This window comes from Diaphorina citri, unplaced genomic scaffold (genome assembly GCF_000475195.1).
Source record: "Diaphorina citri unplaced genomic scaffold, Diaci psyllid genome assembly version 1.1 scaffold184, whole genome shotgun sequence".
NCBI classification, from domain to species: Eukaryota; Metazoa; Arthropoda; class Insecta; order Hemiptera; family Psyllidae; genus Diaphorina; species Diaphorina citri.
In genome coordinates, this window is record NW_007377621.1 from 79,415 (window position 1) to 97,865 (window position 18,451).

Sequence of the window (18,451 nt, forward strand, 5' to 3'; positions counted from 1 at the left end):
ACTATCTGGACTAGTAACCGTCTGTGATAACTTGTGCTGCTGGTGGTACTCAGTCTCGTGAGGACAACTGAGACCTGATATGACTTTAGATTAGAGCTTGCCTTTGGCAACGTTGTAGGTAGTTGGTATCTCAAGAGGTGATCGAGTGTGTTATTGGTGAATGATCCTACTATCTGGACCAGTGACCGTCTGTGATAACTTGTGCTGCTGGTGGTACTCAGCCTCGTGAGGACAACTGAGACCTGATATGACTTTAGATTAGAGCTTGCCTTAATGTTCCCCGGAACTCCCAGGACCCTTCGAGACCACACCGGGTTAATATAAAATTGGAAACCTCTTCGGATCATTGAAGAAATAACTCTGGAGAGGTTTTGTGTGTCTAATTATTTTAATTAAGAAGAAAACTAAAAAAGAAAGAAAAAAAAAAAAAGAAATAACTTCCAATTAAGATAAAAAGCAAACAATGGGCAGCAAGCATCAGCAGATAGACATGGTGGCTAGTTATAACGAGATGGAAGTGAGAAGTTCAACAAATGCTATCTCTTCATTTAATAAAAAATAATTGGTGAGTGATCTTTTTCTGCGAGAATTTCAATGTGAAGTTCATGGGAAATGAATAGAAATCGTCATCAAACCCCATCGGGCAGCAACTAGTACTCTTCACCCTGGCCTAGGAGGTGGGAGATTCGGGTTCAATTCCCGGCAGGGTAGAAATATGAATTTAAGGGTGCACTCAGCTTTGTGAGGGCAATGGGGAAGCTGATTGTATGTTTAAACTTGAGCAATTGATCAATTTTCATAATACATATTGTTACAAAACGCATCTAGAGACTTCAGAGTAGGTAAGCTACGTAGGTATCATGTATGAACTATGAACGTGAAGCCTCGAGAAGTAAAATCAAAATGATACTGGTAGCGCAACCTGGTAGAATTCAAACAGAACTAGTTGATCAGAGACCCCATGGGCAAAAAACCTGTCAAAACTCTCTTCTTCAGTAAGCAGTTACAAACCATAACATAAAATATCGGTAAAAAAGTAATATTTTAAAGAAAAGACTACATGATATTTTTCGAAAAAATAAATAGATATATTTCATGACAGAAAATTAAAATTTGGGATGTAGGTATCTGGTGAATATTAGGGGGCATCATCATGAGACGAAAATAATTAAAAAAATACTGCTTCTGGGCTTGTTGTTCAAGTTCGGATATTTAACCTCAAATAACCCTTACCAGTGTCACAGGTTGATAACCCCTGTACTAGGATAGAGCGGGGAAGATCTAAAATAAACTATAGGTACTTATAGGTAAACAGGTATACTGTGTATACACACAATATTGTCGAATGTTATAGTCCGTTCTAGAAACGAATTAATGACGTACGAGTAGGATAATGACGTAGGATTTTGTCTGGAATTTAGGAGGAATTCTCTAGCACAATCCAGGTGCTTCCTCACTCTCTCGGGGAGCTATAAATTGAGGGTAGGTACCCACCTGTCAGTTAGTTTTGTGTTGGATTTGTGCGAGCGATCTAGTAAGCGATAGTCAAGCGATTAGTACAGTGATAGTGAATTTTCTAGTGCGAAATTGAAGTGTTAGTACCGCGATAAGTGACAGTAAAGTACCTATGCGAAAGTTAGTGTTAACAGTGATAGATAAGCGATCGTACTTTGTGATAAGCGATTGTACCTTGTAATAGCGATTGTACCTAGTGGACTTTGTACTCTTTTGTGAACTTAAATAAACTTGTTGTACTCTAGGTCCCGGGTTCGAATCCCACCATCGACAAAAAATTTGTACTCGTTTTTCGATTGCAAATATTTCAACGGGTTACTTTCATAGGTAATGTGCATATGCCATTCTAGTTGTCTTGGACGGTAGCGCGTCTTTCTCCTACTCTTCGTTTCGGGACGATTAGACCTCAGCAGGTCAACCTAGTTAGCGCGCCTTGCCTTGTGAGCGTTAGGCCGCGGGTTTGTTCCCGCCCGGGGCGGATTTTATCTTGATCGGATAATATTCGTTCTCGGAACGGTTGGTTTTCTTTTTCTCCTATCCTGTTCTCCTTCTCTTCGTTTCGGAACAATTGGACCTCAGCAGTTACAGTACGTTAGGCCGCGGGTTTGTTCCCGCCCGGGGCGGATTTTATCTTGATCGGATAATGTTCGTTCTCGGAACGGTTGGTTTTCTTTTTCTCCTATCCTGTTCTCCTTCTCTTCGTTTCGGAACAATTGGACCTCAGCAGTTACAGTTCCCTCTACCAAACTAGAAGAAATAAGCAGCACCCTGAGTAACATGACCCGCATGAGCGCCGTGGAACTTAAACTATTCAAAACGGATAACTATTCACCTGCCAACGCCATGAAACGACTGAGTTATGCAATATGCTATGTATTCATAAGATATGCAATATGCTTCTTATTTTACATCATCCTGCCGTGAAGTTTATTGTTATGCAATAAACTTAAACTATTCAAAACGGATAACTATTCACCTGCCAACGCCATGAAACGACGGAGTTATGCAATATGCTATGTATTCATAAGATATGCAATATGCTTCTTATTTTACATCATCCTGCCGTGAAGTTTATTGTTATGCAATGTTCTGAATACTATTGTATGACTACAGCCGTGTGACTATTGGGTTATGCAATATGTTGAGCCCTTTCAATGCAGCGGTTCTCAATCTCACGAATCCCTGCCACCGTCACAATGGTACCGGGTACCCATACCTAGGTGATGTATACCATTGCTACTGAGTTCTAAACAACCTCAGTACCTTGAGGTCAAGTAATTCAGTAGGTACCTACCTTGGGACTTTACTTCACTGATGAGCCGTCGAAATTCAAAATTTACTCTTGTTATTCTTTTTTCCACCATTAAGTTACGTCCTACCTTGGGACTTTACTTCACTGATGAGCCGTCGAAATTCAAAATTTACTCTTGTTATTCTTTTTTCCACCATTAAGTTACGTGAAATAAACCATTCTCATTACACAATTTTTTTTCGCGTACCCCCGGGTGAGAACCGCTGGTCTACAGACTTACAACAGCCTGTAGTCATCTTATTGCAAAATGATCTCAAAGAGAGGAAAGTGTTTTACAACTTCGTTAGAACGAGGGTGTATTGGCTTCGAAAAAAAAAAACATGAAAACTTGTATGTAGCCCAAGAAGGTCAAAAGGAAATAATGCACTTTGAATGCACCAGAATGCATGGTTCACTGAAATTAAGCAACTTTGAGCGTGGATGGTTCTTGTAAAAAGAAGAAAATAAAAAGTCATGAAGTATTTTCTGGCCAATCATTTTATGTATTGTGAGAAATTATCTCTTTATTATTATTACTGGCTTTCATTCTCATTTGTGGTGGAACCCGGGGGCTCCATCAAAAGTTAAATGCTAAACTGGGCAATCAGAGAAATTTTCATCCATCATACTGGTATGCGATTCCGTGGTTAAAACATTGGGAAAGATACGAACGTTCACACCTAACCCGAAATAGCTTGCCTAAAGGACTTTCTTTGTTTGAACTCGATCTTACAAAATCGAGTCTCGGGAACGATTATTTCATGTCGCTGCTGGGAGTCGAACCTTAGTCCTCTCGGTTGAGAATGAAACTGCACTATTGGGACTGAATGTGTATAGCTTAGGTATAGGTATAGGTATAGGTATGTTTTATTTGGTATCAATTTTTTTTTACAAAGAATTTCTTATCCTAAGCTTAATCTAAACTTCTAAGATAAGATTTTAACAATATTGGTTACAATATAATCGATGTGTAGGTATTTTACAAAATAAGTTACCTTCTTAACTATATTAACAGTTATAACAAAAGTAGGTACAACATTAGCGACCCTCACCCCGTTCTACCCCAGTATGTATGGAATGTATGTATGGAATTGCCGTTCTGTTCCGCCGTATGTTGTTTTATTGTTTTCTGTAGAATGAAAATGCCAAATTGTTAATTGTTGAACAAGGCCCCAGTTACTCGTAAGCTGAGTAAGTTTAATGTAAGTAGGTATGTATGTATGGAATTGCCGTTCTGTTCCGCCGTATGTTGTTTTATTGTTTTCTGTAGAATGAAAATGCCAAATTGTTAATTGTTAAACTTCTGAAAGGGGAATACATGGAACAAAATCAACGGAAGAAGGAGAAAAACTGGTAAGGCCCCAGTTACTCGTAAGCTGAGTAAGTTTAATGTAAGTAGGTATGTATGTATGGAATTGTCGTTCTGTTCCGCCGTATGTTGTTTTATTGTTTTCCGTAGAATGAAAATGCCAAATTGTTAATTGTTAAACTTCTGAAAGGGGAATACATGAAACAAAATCAACGGAAGAAGGAGAAAAACTGGATGTTCAATTTCTAATTTTAATTTTATTGTATTTATAATTTCAATAGAATAATTTGATTTAAAATTTTACTTACAATCTTTTTATTATAATAATTATGTACATGGGGGGGAGGGAAATAAATAAAAATTAACAATTATTTTTATTTAATGAATAATAATAATACAAAATTAATAATGGGTAGTTAATTTATTCAAATAAATATACAGGGTGTTTATTAAATAATTTAATGCAGATATTATTAGATGCATGTTAATATCCATCCTCAGATCTTCAATAATTAATTGATTTAAGGGAAGAAAAACATGTAACATGGAGGAGAGGTTTAATTTTATTTATTTTATGGATACAATAATTACGAGTATAAATACATAATTTAACATTACAATTTATACCTCAATAATTAATTGATTTAAGGAAAGAAAAACATGTAGCATGGAGGAGAGGTTTAATTTTATTTATTTTATGGATACAATAATTACGAGTATAAATACATAATTTAACATTACAATTTATACCATTTTCTCACACAAGAATTACCTAGATGTGTGGTACCTCTTATTTTCCAATGAATGCAAAAACAATATCCAAATCATAGTAGTCTATACTCTATAATAGAATAGAGAGATAGGGAAGGTAAAAAAAGTCTCACTCTCTATTTCTCTCTCGTCCTTTGGAGAAGTTCAAGACTTGTCAAATTTCGAATAGAGAGATAGGGAAGGTAAAAAAAGTCTCACTCTCTATTTCTCTCTCGTCCTTTGGAGAAGTTCAAGACTTGTCAAATTTCGAATAGAGAGATAGGGAAGGTAAAAAAAAGTCTCACTCTCTATTTCTCTCTCGTCCTTTGGAGAAGTTCAAGACTTGTCAAATTTCAACACACAATTCATAAGGTTATTAAATTAGAAGAAAAAGAACTACAATTATTAACCTCAATATTTCACAGCTCTGAACAATGTTTTCCTAATTAAATTAAATAAATAATTAAAATGTACAAGATAATTAATTTAAGGGGGTTTTTAAATACATATACAAACAATCAATAAAAGAATAGAGAACACATTATGTATTAATTCAATTTAAACATATTTTAGCCACTGTGCTGATTAGTAACACTATTAGAACGTAAACTTCTTCTTTTCAATATAAAATCAAATACATAAATCTGGCATTTCAGCGTTTACTATACATAGAATGTCACTTATTGTTCTTCTTAGTAAATCCCTCAACACACACCTGAATCCCTCAAACAGAAGACGGCCTACATTGTACGTCGAAGACGATGTATATGAAATGTCACTTATTGTTCTTCTTAGTAAATCCCTCAACACACACCTGAATCCCTCAAACAGAAGACGGCCTACATTGTACGTCGAAGACGGCCTACCTCTACAATGTCAGTCAAAAGTAGACCTATTGCAAAAAGTATACTCAATTATATTGTGTTGTTGAATGGGTTGGTAGGTAAATACTTACACTAATGAATTATAAGTAATATCTATGCAAACTAAAAGAAAATCTGGACAAAGTTGTAAAAAGTTGACATGGAGTACCTAAATACTCATAATATGTTTAGGATGATATTCTGTGCGTTGCAAAATGTGCATAGAGAATGTTTAAACTAATCACTGATCTCTCAGGGAATAGGGCTCTGATGTCTGAATATTCCTACCTCCAAATTTGTTCAATAGACTTTACTTGGAATTAATTTATTAACATACAAATATTCTGTGCGTTGCAAAATGTGCATAGAGAATGTTTAAACTAATCACTGATCCCTCAGGGAATAGGGCTCTGATGTCTGAATATTCCTACCTCCAAATTTGTTCAATAGACTTTACTTGGAATTAATTTATTAACATACAACTTTGGTACAAGATAATAATAAACGTTAGACATTCTTATTTACCGAACCCTTAACTGGAGCTCTGTTATAATGTGTTCATTATCAGTGATAGGATTACATGCCATTAAATGATTTTTATTCCTTTGTCTGGTCTTTCGCCCCATTTACACATAGGGTTCTAGAGGAGGGGGAGGGGCTTATATATTGGGAGGTGTATAGGAATAGGTTACAGTTCTAGATGAGGGGGAGGGGCTTATATATTGGGAGGTGTAAGAGGGGAAATGTTGACTAATGAACTAGTAGTAGTAGAGGGGGATTGGTTATTTTCTCCTTCTGATATGAGACGCGTACTAAGGTTTGAAGAGGGGAAATGTTGACTAATGAACTAGTAGTAGTAGAGGGGGATTGGTTATTTTCTCCTTCTGATATGAGACGCGTACTAAGGTTTGGTTACAGTTCTAGAGGAGGGGGAGGGGCTTATATATTGGGAGGTGTATAGGAATAGGTTATAGTTCTAGAGGAGAGGGAGGGGCTTATATATTGGGTGGTGTATAGGAATAGGTTATAGTTCTAGAGGAGGGGGAGGGGCTTATATATTGGGAGGTGTATAGGAATAGAATATAGTTCTAGAGGGGAGGGGCTTATATATTGGGAGGTGTATAGGAATAGGTTATAGTTCTAGAGGAGGGGAGAGGGGAATTTAAATCTCACCTGTTCCGAGTCTCGGATATGTAGTCTGGATGTTTAAATCTCACCTGTTCCGAGTCTCGGATATGTAGTCTGGATGTTTAAATCTCACCTGTTCCGAGTCTCGGATATGTAGTCTAGATGAAGACCCGTAGGGTATCTCTTCGCCGTCGGGTAGAGGAATGGAGGGGGGCAGGTCCAAACTGAGGTCGGTATGCACGGAGGCTAGACGTATTTGTCGGTCGCGTTGAGCCCCCAGCTCCCGATCCATACCTCCGGCACTGGAATGATGGCCTGACGCGAGAGTCAACATCTGGGGAGAATGAGAAATAGTTTCACAATGGGGCTCAACCACTTTTTTTTTCTTCGCTGATAAAGGAAGTTCGAAACACGCTGATTTCAATAGAAATGCTTAAAATTTCACTAAGGTTTGATGAGTGTGACTGATTTGATATAAGGTTACTGCAGGACTCAGTACAGTTACTAGTGGTTGATATAACAATACTACTTGGCTTTGTGGTAAGGCTACTAGTGGGTGTCAGACTGCTAGGCTGATGATAATTATGACGTAGGCTACTACTTGACTGACCTGTAAAATAATAGAGAAAATAACAGGCAATTAGAAAATTATAATGCAGCTATACAGTTCGCTTTCTAATATCCTGTCCTAATGGGGCTCAACCACTTTTTTTTTCTTCGCTGGTAAAGGAAGTTCGAAACACGCTGATTGCAATAGAAATGCTTAAAATTTCATTTGAGGCTTCCTAAGAGGAGAAATCTTCGTTTGAAATTCTCGCTTCAATTTTGGGACTTTGTAAGGCATTACAATCATATTCTCTTACCTATGACCAGATCACCACTAGACTTGGAGCTTTGGCTCTCTCTCTCTCCCTCATCGAGTCCAGAATACACATGGGACATATGTGAGAAGGAAGGGAGAGAGAAGAGAAGAGAATGTCCTTACGATACCTGGAAATATAATTTGAATAATGACCTACTAACAGTTATCCACATCAACGTTAGATCTATACGAGCCAAATGGGATCTTCTATTGAACCTTTAGAGATCCTAGAGCTAGAATTCCAAACTGTCAGCCTAGTTAGCTTGAAGTGTGGTTCAACTGCATTGTAAGCGCTAGGGAGCTAGAATTCCAAACTGTCAGCCTAGTTAGCTTGAAGTGTGGTTCAACTGCATTGTAAGCGCTAGGTCCCGCTTGGGTCAAACTTTATCTTGAACCGACTTACTTTATCTTATGATCTTGGAATGATTTTATTTTTCCTATTCTGTTCTTTTGTATTCGATTATAACACTTTCGTTGTTACAATTCCCTTTCAGAGCGTTAAAATGGTTAAATGAACTAAATTGATGGTTTCGTAGCCCGGGGGCAACTGAAAATTTCCAAATTATAAAATCAAACCTAAACTTGTCTGAATAAGAAAAGATCGATTACTATTACTCACACACACACACACACACACACACACACACACACACACACACACACACACACACACACACACACACACACACACACACACACACACTTTCCTTATCCTATAGAAAGGAAAGTAATGTAATCGGTTCAAATTTTTGATGGTCAGTTTTTAGTGAAAAAACACGTTTTGGACGGACCTTATCTACTGAGGATGCCGTTCCGAGGACGGACCTTATCTACTGAGGATGCCGTTCCGAGGACAAACCTTGTCTGCTGAGAGTGCTGCGGATAAAGTTTGCCCCGTACAGAAATCGAATCCGCAATCTAGCACTTACGAGGCAGTCGCTTTTATGTTTAGTATTCTTTACCTTTCCAAGCTATGAGTAGATAACTTACTTTCCGAGTCCGGATCACCATTGTTGTCAAGTTGTTTAGATAACGATAGTCAATGACATAAAGGGTTAATCGTCCTATACACAAATGAAACATGGTGATTAATTAAGAAGTTAATTAAATAGAAATGAAAATCATCCCATGAGCATACGAGTACTTATCTATCTACATACCACACATGAGACATTACTCTGTCCAGTCCTACAATATGGGACAGATCTGTCCTGTCCTAGCATTGTATCTACTCATCTACATATCATACCACACATGAGACATTACTCTGTCCAGTCCTACAATATGGGACAGATCTGTCGTACCTACCTAGATAGAGAAAATCACCTTGGACAAGAAAGAGAGAGAGAGAAATTGAGATGGAATTATTTGAATTTGGATCAATTTTTGTAAGGACAAAAAAAAGTATACATATGTACATACTTAAAAAAAGGTGATAAACAATCTCCGTTCTCTTTCGACCATGTTACATTTCAATTTTCAATTTTTGATAAACCTTTAATTTTATTTGTTTATAATTTTTGTTTACAATACAATATAAGTAGGTACATAATATAATAAGTACAAAATTACAATTGGTCTTCATAATGATACTTCTGTCCTAGCCTTGTATCTACTCTTCTACATACCATACCACACATGAGACATTACTCTGTCCAGCCATACCACACCTGAGACATTACTCTGTCCAGCCCTACAATATAATAACAATAGTGCTTATTTATACCTTGCGCATGAGACTGAAAAGTCGATTTACTCCAGCATTACTACCATTATTGCGGTCAAATTCTCAAACTGTATTGAGGATAAAATTCCATATCTCGGCTGGGATTGAACCCATGCCCTCCTGTTTACCAGGCGAGCGTCTTTACCACTACACCACCGAGGCAGGTTATGGGACAAGTCTGTTCTGTCCTAGCATTGTATATCTCAGGGGTGGCCAGACTTTTTTCGTTGCGGTTCCCTTCTTAACTTTCAAAAGTGTTCGAGGTTCCCCCCCCACCCCTGGTATATCTGAACTAAACTCATAGCTCACGAGACATTTGAAGCATTGAGGATTAGGTCGTGGTGCGGGTTCGATTCCCGAACGTAGGGAACTTTATACTAAACACATCGGTAGATAAGGTTCGTTCTCTGCTCTATCAAATCTCTTCAATATCCGTAATTTTGTAGACACTCTGTATAATTATCTCGAACACTTTGTGTTACACCCTGTATTGTAAACAACAAGTTGATTTTTAATGAACTGGCCAATGTTGTAAAAAGTGCCCCATTCTCGCTTCAATTTTGGGACTTTGTAAGGCATTACAATCATATTCTCTTACCTATGACCAGATCACCACTAGACTTGGAGCTTTGGTTATGTGACGTCATAACATAACATATATCTTACCTATGACCAGATCACCACTAGACTTGGAGCTTTGGTTATGTGACGTCATAACATAACATATATCTTACCTATGACCAGATCACCACTAGACTTGGAGCTTTGGTTAATGGTTATGTGATGTCATAACATAACATATATCTTACCTATGACCAGATCACCACTAGACTTGGAGCTTTGGTTAATGGTTATGTGATGTCATAACATAACATAATTATATCTTACCTATGACCAGATCACCACTAGACTTGGAGCTTTGGTTATGTGACGTCATATGACGTGTATGTGGCTGAATTATCACAGAGGGAACTACCGTAGTGGAGCTAGATATCACAACACTGCTGCTAGGTAGAGTAGAGGATATATGAGGATGTCGACTGAAAAAATAGGAGAAACAAGTATGAATCCCTGGTGTAATGCTTCTTGAAACAATATCATGTAGAATTATTGACTATGAAGGAATGGACAATCTTTAAAGGTCAAATCATTATAAACAAAAGCAGCATAAGTATGAATCCCTGGTGTAATGCTTCTTGAAACAATATCATGTAGAATTATTGACTATGAAGGAATGGACAATCTTTAAAGGTCAAAACTATGGGGGGATCCCGACTGTGATATCCGAGTTGCGTCCGTCCGATTTGAGTCCCATTTCTGAAATTTATCATCCGAGTTGCGTCCCTAAGCTAGAACTTGACTTGAGTCCCGACTGTGATATCCGAGTTGCGTCCGTCCGATTTGAGTCCCATTTCTGAAATTTATCATCCGAGTTGCGTCCCTAAGCTAGAACTATGTACTTTAAATACTTATCCTAGTTTGAAGGTATACATGTAGTACAGGGTGACAAAAAAATACTGTACGCAGCATTTTTTCAGCTTTCGTCATTTAGGTACCTACTATCGATAACGTTAAAAATTCAACTGTACTTGGTCAGAAGTTACGTCAATGGAATGTTGCTATAAAAGGAGCTGTCACAAATGAACAGTGAAGGAATATAGGAACTAGATTCTAGGTGAACAGATAGAAAATCTGAAGAAAAAGTGTGATACAGACAGCCCTCTCCCTCTCTCTCCTAATCAGGTTAAAAACGTGGATATAAATGTAAAAGAGAGAGAGAGAGAGAGAGAGAGAGAAAGAGAAAGAGAGAGAGAGAAAGAGAGAAAGAGAGAGAGAAAGAGAGAAAGAGAGAGAGAGAGAGAAAGAGAGAGAGAGAGAGAGAGAGAGAGGGAGGGAGAGAAAGAGAGAGAGATTAGGGCAGACAAGTGAGACAACTGTATAGTAAGTGGGGGAAGACGGAAATCTAGGTCCATTGTTATGTGTTATTATAGGGTTAGGTTAAACGCAAAAAAGAGCTTTCACAATGTGGCGTGCGACCAGTTTGTGACGGGTAAGAATGCTGGGCTGGCAAGTGTTATGTCAGGAGAGGAAATCACATCTGCAGACATTCTCGTTTGTGTGAGTTCATTTAAGATTCCAAAGTCTGACGTGTCAATCTGATCCACTATGTCCTCGCCTCTTTGTTCTACTGCTAAATTTGTGTTCCATAAGGAAAGATGTGCGTTGAAATCACCGAGTATCAGACTATCTTCAAGACTCAACAGGTGTTCGATGTTTGCTTGGTATCCTGAGTCACAACTACTTATTGGTGGTATGTAAATGTTTACAAAGGTGATTTTTGTGCTACCAGATTTGACTGTTATGCTTTGCTGTTCCAGGACTTTGTCTTGTTTGCCAGGGGTGGGTAGTGGGTGTTACATGGTTTTTGACTGAATTGTGAATGATGAAGGCAAGACCACCGCCCCTGTCCTTTTCACGATCTTCCCTTCGAATTGTGTAGTTGGAATGAGATGTAAGATTTGATTTGGATGTGAGTTTTGTTTCTATCTTGAATGGCTGCTATAGAAATATTTTTGTTTTCCATGTAGTTGATGATCCAGCTTCCTAGTTATTCCATTACAATTAAACTGTAAGATTCTAAGTGGGGGAGTTGCATCAGAATGACTTTGAGGTGAACTATTCTGTGTATCTGATCTTTGGTCTTGAGTTCCAACAGTGGTCTGACTAGAGTTGCATCAGAATGACTTTGAGGTGAACTATTCTGTGTATCTGATCTTTGGTCTTGAGTTCCAACAGTGGTCTGACTAGGCCTATTATTATTTGGTATTTGTTGGCAACAGGTGCCCACAAATTGTTTTGTCCATTCTCTGTGAGATGATAATTTGGAGCATCTTCGAAGGTGACACCAACCCATACATGTATTGCACTGGACTGATACTGTGTTGCTTCTTATTGCAGTGTTGCATACTGTACAAAGCCAGGTTTGGCTAGAATCATTGACTAAAGTGTCTGGTTGACTAGTGGTATTGCTAGAATTTGAGGATTGACTAGATTGATTTGGGGTCATTCTTTGGTGTTGACAGAAGTCTCCCTTGAAGGTTGCATTCCACATTGTATGAGTTGTCAGGTTAGTGCACCGTCTCATATGGCACCAGCCAGAACATTCATTGCATTGCACTGAGATTGTATTGGAGTGGATGGGTTCGTTGCATACTGAACTACTGAACATATCCATGAGGGTCCTGGATTAGTTTCAATGCCAGCCATTAGGAGTGATTGGAGCAAGCAGGCTGGATCTTGCTCCCTATGCCAAAAAACAATGTTGGGTGGATTGGGAACTGCATTTCCCGGGTGGGGGTGAGGTTGAAGTTGGGAGACTGAGGGGGGGTGATGGCCTTTGGTTGAAGTTTTGAAGACTCAAAGTGGTCCCGCGGCGTAGACGCATCCATCGTGAGAACCAGGGACTGACATCCTCCTTGGTTATGGCTGTGTTTTAGATTTTAGAGACAGGATGCCATTCCTAACATCAAACCTCCCTATTTATCCGGGCTTGGGACCGGCAACAGAATGTGCTGGCTTGCACACCCCATAGGCTAGTTGTTTTGTTTTGTTTTGTTTTTTTTTTTTTTTTTTTTTTTTTTTTTTAAAAATTCCCCGTCTTTTTTGGTTTTTTTTTCTTTTTTGTCACAAATTTTCCATCTTAAAATACTCCCCGTGTAATCAGGAACTGTTCACACAGGCCACAAGTACACTTCAAAATTTGTAGAAGGCTTTGGAAACAAATCTCCTAGAGAATAAACAGGAGTTTATAAATGAGCCCCAACCATCAAACCTAGTCCCAACCTTAGAGCAGCTTCAATGGAGTCTTGACCTCCCAACCACTGCTGAAAATTTAGAAATTGAGAGTTTTTTTTTTTTTTTTTTTTTAAGGCTTTGAAAAATTCCCTGACTTTTTTGGATTTTTGTCACTTTTTTGTAAAATTTCCTAACTTTTCCAGTCTCCATGAAATTCCCTGACAATCCCCGGTTTTCCCGCTTTTCCAGTCTAGTAGACACCCTGTGATACTCGTATTATTATTATTATTATTATTTTTTCACAGGTCAGGAGGGTTGGCTGTGTTGAATCGTTGAAAAAGTATGAATGTATGTTATTGTGTTTCTACTGTTTGCGTTGCTCTCCATCTCTCAAAATCAATCTCCCCAAAACCACTAAAGTTAAGCACCGTTGAGTGTGTCGTGTTATATGTTTCTGTTTACCTGCTGGACATGCTATGACTCCTCACAACACAGGCTTGATTATGAAGGCCCGAGGGGGGCATACTATAGGCACTGGTACTGGATAGCATGCCCGCTGAATGACATCGGTAAGGGAGAGGGGCATCTCCCCCATCAAATATGGTTCGGTTAGGAGGAGCTCGAATACATTTCTGATAGATCTCGCTTTCCTGAGGAAGAAAAGAGGTAATAACTCTATTAGAAAACCAAACATAACACAAATTACTCTAAATATCCAGTAGAGCTACGCTGTGGTTCTATGTGTACCCAGGTACCCAAAGGAGAAATATTGTCTCTTCACACCTGATGAAATACACTATGGAATATACAATGTAGTGTTTTAAGTAAGCATAGGTCACCTGTTCCGAGTCTCGGATATGTAGTCTGGATGTTTAAATCTCACCTGTTCCGAGTCTCGGATATGTAGTCTGGATGTTTAAATCTCACCTGTTCCGAGTCTCGGATATGTAGTCTGGATGTTTAAATCTCACCTGTTCCGAGTCTCGGATATGTAGTCTGGATGTTTAAATCTCACCTGTTCCGAGTCTCGGATATGTAGTCTGGATGTTTAAATCTCACCTGTTCCGAGTCTCGGATATGTAGTCTGGATGTTTAAATCTCACCTGTTCCGAGTCTCGGATATGTAGTCTGGATGTTTAAATCTCACCTGTTCCGAGTCTCGGATATGTAGTCTGGATGTTTAAATCTCACCTGTTCCGAGTCTCGGATATGTAGTCTGGATGTTTAAATCTCACCTGTTCCGAGTCTCGGATATGTAGTCTGGATGTTTAAATCTCACCTGTTCCGAGTCTCGGATATGTAGTCTGGATGTTTAAATCTCACCTGTTCCGAGTCTCGGATATGTAGTCTGGATGTTTAAATCTCACCTGTTCCGAGTCTCGGATATGTAGTCTGGATGTTTAAATCTCACCTGTTCCGAGTCTCGGATATGTAGTCTGGATGTTTAAATCTCACCTGTTCCGAGTCTCGGATATGTAGTCTGGATGTTTAAATCTCACCTGTTCCGAGTCTCGGATATGTAGTCTGGATGTTTAAATCTCACCTGTTCCGAGTCTCGGATATGTAGTCTGGATGTTTAAATCTCACCTGTTCCGAGTCTCGGATATGTAGTCTGGATGTTTAAATCTCACCTGTTCCGAGTCTCGGATATGTAGTCTGGATGTTTAAATCTCACCTGTTCCGAGTCTCGGATATGTAGTCTGGATGTTTAAATCTCACCTGTTCCGAGTCTCGGATATGTAGTCTGGATGTTTAAATCTCACCTGTTCCGAGTCTCGGATATGTAGTCTGGATGTTTAAATCTCACCTGTTCCGAGTCTCGGATATGTAGTCTGGATGTTTAAATCTCACCTGTTCCGAGTCTCGGATATGTAGTCTGGATGTTTAAATCTCACCTGTTCCGAGTCTCGGATATGTAGTCTGGATGTTTAAATCTCACCTGTTCCGAGTCTCGGATATGTAGTCTGGATGTTTAAATCTCACCTGTTCCGAGTCTCGGATATGTAGTCTGGATGTTTAAATCTCACCTGTTCCGAGTCTCGGATATGTAGTCTGGATGTTTAAATCTCACCTGTTCCGAGTCTCGGATATGTAGTCTGGATGTTTAAATCTCACCTGTTCCGAGTCTCGGATATGTAGTCTGGATGTTTAAATCTCACCTGTTCCGAGTCTCGGATATGTAGTCTGGATGTTTAAATCTCACCTGTTCCGAGTCTCGGATATGTAGTCTGGATGTTTAAATCTCACCTGTTCCGAGTCTCGGATATGTAGTCTGGATGTTTAAATCTCACCTGTTCCGAGTCTCGGATATGTAGTCTGGATGTTTAAATCTCACCTGTTCCGAGTCTCGGATATGTAGTCTGGATGTTTAAATCTCACCTGTTCCGAGTCTCGGATATGTAGTCTGGATGTTTAAATCTCACCTGTTCCGAGTCTCGGATATGTAGTCTGGATGTTTAAATCTCACCTGTTCCGAGTAGAAATAATATTCTTGCCTTATTTCTTTCTGAATCAAATTGTTCAAGTACTAAAATGTATGTATCGACTTGAAGCAATCTCGTTGACATCATAGGCATTATTAGGACAAAATGCTAGTTTGGATTTAGATTGGCTTATCAGATGACTCAATCAAATAATATTCTTGCCTTATTTCTTTCTGAATCAAATTGTTCAAGTACTAAAATGTATGTACCGACTTGAAGCAATCTCGTTGACATCATAGGCATTATTAGGACAAAATGCTAGTTTGGATTTAGATTGGCTTATCAGATGACTCAATCCAAATGGATTAGAAGTGTAATTGATTTTAAAACGTTAAATGTATGGAGAAGTAGATCTCATGTAAAATATTATATTGTATGTAAAATCACATCATGTGTATTATATGTATGTGTGAATTTTTAGATGCCAAGTTAAAACTAATACGAGAGGATTATGATTTTATTTTTACGCGAAATTCTTTCAAACTACACATACCTAACCCCTCTCTGTCTACCCATATGAAACAAAATAAATGAGTGAAATTCCTCTCTCTCTCTCTCCCTCATCGAGTCCAGAATACACATGGGACATATGTGAGAAGGAAGGGAGAGAGAAGAGAAGAGAATGTCCTTACCCCTCTCTGTCTACCCATATGAAACAAAATAAATGAGTGAAATTCCTCTCTTTCTCTCCCTCATCGAGTCCAGAATACACATGGGACATATGTGAGAAGGAAGGGAGAGGGAGGGAGAGAGAAGAGAAGAGAATGTCCTTATGAACGCCCCGTGTGATCGAGATATTTGATTTTGATTCAGAGGTGCTGGGTTCGAATTTGTCCTTATGAACGCCCCGTGTGATCGAGATATTTGATTTTGATTCAGAGGTGCTGGGTTCGAATTTTGTATTCGACCGAATTTTTCTCTTCGAAAATAGTTTTATGAAAATCTGACGTGCCGCATAAAGATGGCCTCGAGTGTGATAGACCTAGCGTAGACGCTGTGACATGACGAGGCTTGTAAATAAATGTATAAATAATATTGTGTAATTCTTAGAAACAAGAGGTCATCCTAAGACATGTGCGTGTGTACATAACATAACATATGTACTCTGTGCCAATTTAACCCTTCTCAAACACCAAACACACACAAGTACACATGATTTAACCCAGAGTATCACATATGTACTCTGTGCCAATTTAACCCTTCTCAAACACCAAACACACACAAGTACACATGATTTAACCCAGAGTATCTCAAATACAAATTGTAACTGGAGAGCTCATTGGAGAAATAATATCAGATTAGTTTTATTTTAGCCTCGTGAGGATAATAGTGAACCGAAAAAGAGAGAGAGAGAGAGAGCTGATACATCAAGTGTCTTATATGGGGGAGAGAGTAAGAGACAGAGGAGAGAGTGCTATTGAAGGAATATTTATCAGATTAGTTTTATTTTAGCCTCGTGAGGATAATAGTGAACCGAAAGAGAGAGAGAGAGAGAGAGAGAGAGCTGATACATCAAGTGTCTTATATGGGGGAGAGAGTAAGAGACAGAGGAGAGAGTGCTATTGAAGGATAACCACCATTCTACGACAATGTGTTACACAGAGAAGAAAATATCAGTGTAAATTATTACCACCTATACCTATGTATCTATTATGTTTCTATTTCCTCTAGACTAAACTTGATGCCTCTGTCATTGTACGAGTACCTACTCATTAGACAGCAGATAACTCAGAGAACAGCTAACAACACTTACCTATGTAAGATTATGTACCAGTTATTAGGGAGAACCAAAATACCACCATTCTACGACAATGTGTTACACAGAGAAGAAAATATCAGTGTAAATTATTACCACCTATACCTACATATGTATCTATTATGTTTCTATTTCCTCTAGACTAAACTTGATGCCTCTGTCATTGTACGAGTACTCATTAGACAGCAGATAACTCAGAGAACAGCTAACAACACTTACCTATGTAAGATTATGTACCAGTTATTAGGGAGAACCAAAATTCAAGAATAAAATCTGGGGTGAACATTATGTGCTATCAAGCAAATAGACAGAAGTAGTTGAACAAACCAAGCAAGCCAGGTCTAAGTTTTACTTTGCATTAAGTTTGACTGTGATGTCCGGGTTCACAAAGTCAGTTTAAACTCCGTTTAACATTTGGATGAAGCGATCTGATTGGTTCATTTCAAAAAAGAGAGAGAGAGAGAGAGAGGGAGGGAGAGAAAGAGAGAGAGAGAGAGATTAGGGCAGACAAGTGAGACAACTGTATAGTAAGTGGGGGAAGACGGAAATCTAGGGGAAAACTAAAATATTGAAGAGAAAGAGAAAGAGAGAGAGGGAGGGAGAGAAAGAGAGAGAGATTAGGGCAGACAAGTGAGACAACTGTATAGTAAGTGGGGGAAGACGGAAATCTAGGGGAAAACTAAAATATTGATCTGCATTCCCACTCTATAACACTACGAGTAAGAGAGAGAGGGAGAGAGCCCATTCTACAACACTATGAGTAAGAGAGAGAAGGAGAGAGCCCTTTGACATCATAAGGACTTTGATAATATGGGTCACTTGGGATTCGGCCCGACGGACCAAGGACCGAGTCAAATATACGAGTAAGGGCATTGCACTATATTTATGTAGGAATAATACACTTGAATTGAATTCACACTCTACCTACATTACACACTAACAATATTGTGAGATTCTGCCAAAACAAACCAAT

The 18,451-nt window shown here is 38.7% G+C and overlaps 1 protein-coding gene and 1 long non-coding RNA gene across 2 annotated transcripts; both read right to left on the reverse strand.

Annotated features, from left to right (window-relative positions):
* Positions 1-4,523: 4,523 nt before the first annotated feature.
* On the reverse strand, positions 4,524-5,049 carry LOC113465936. Its single transcript, XR_003390507.1, has 2 exons — positions 4,866-5,049; positions 4,524-4,742 (listed from the first exon to the last, which is right to left on the reverse strand). It is a non-coding gene; the product is annotated as an uncharacterized LOC113465936 (long non-coding RNA).
* Positions 5,050-6,941: 1,892 nt separating this feature from the next.
* Positions 6,942-15,688, reverse strand: LOC103505608 (uncharacterized serine-rich protein C215.13-like). The gene is made up of 5 exons (XM_026820900.1): positions 15,663-15,688; positions 13,702-13,889; positions 10,333-10,484; positions 7,302-7,466; positions 6,942-7,171 (listed from the first exon to the last, which is right to left on the reverse strand). The coding sequence occupies exons 2-5, from the start codon at positions 13,788-13,790 to the stop codon at positions 6,942-6,944; spliced, it is 636 nt and encodes a 211-aa protein (XP_026676701.1). The 5' UTR covers positions 13,791-13,889; positions 15,663-15,688.
* Positions 15,689-18,451: the final 2,763 nt, after the last annotated feature.

Excerpts from the sequence above, each read along its gene's own strand:
- LOC103505608 (XM_026820900.1), bottom strand. The coding sequence starts at position 13,790 with ATGCTATCCAGTACCAGTGCCTATAGTATGCCCCCCTCGGGCCTTCAT. Across the intron at positions 7,467-10,332 it reads TAGTGGTGATCTGGTCATAG|GTCAGTCAAGTAGTAGCCTA; the intron begins GTAAGATATAAT and ends ATTATTTTACAG. Across the intron at positions 7,172-7,301 it reads GTCACACTCATCAAACCTTA|GCCATCATTCCAGTGCCGGA; the intron begins GTGAAATTTTAA and ends CTCTCGCGTCAG.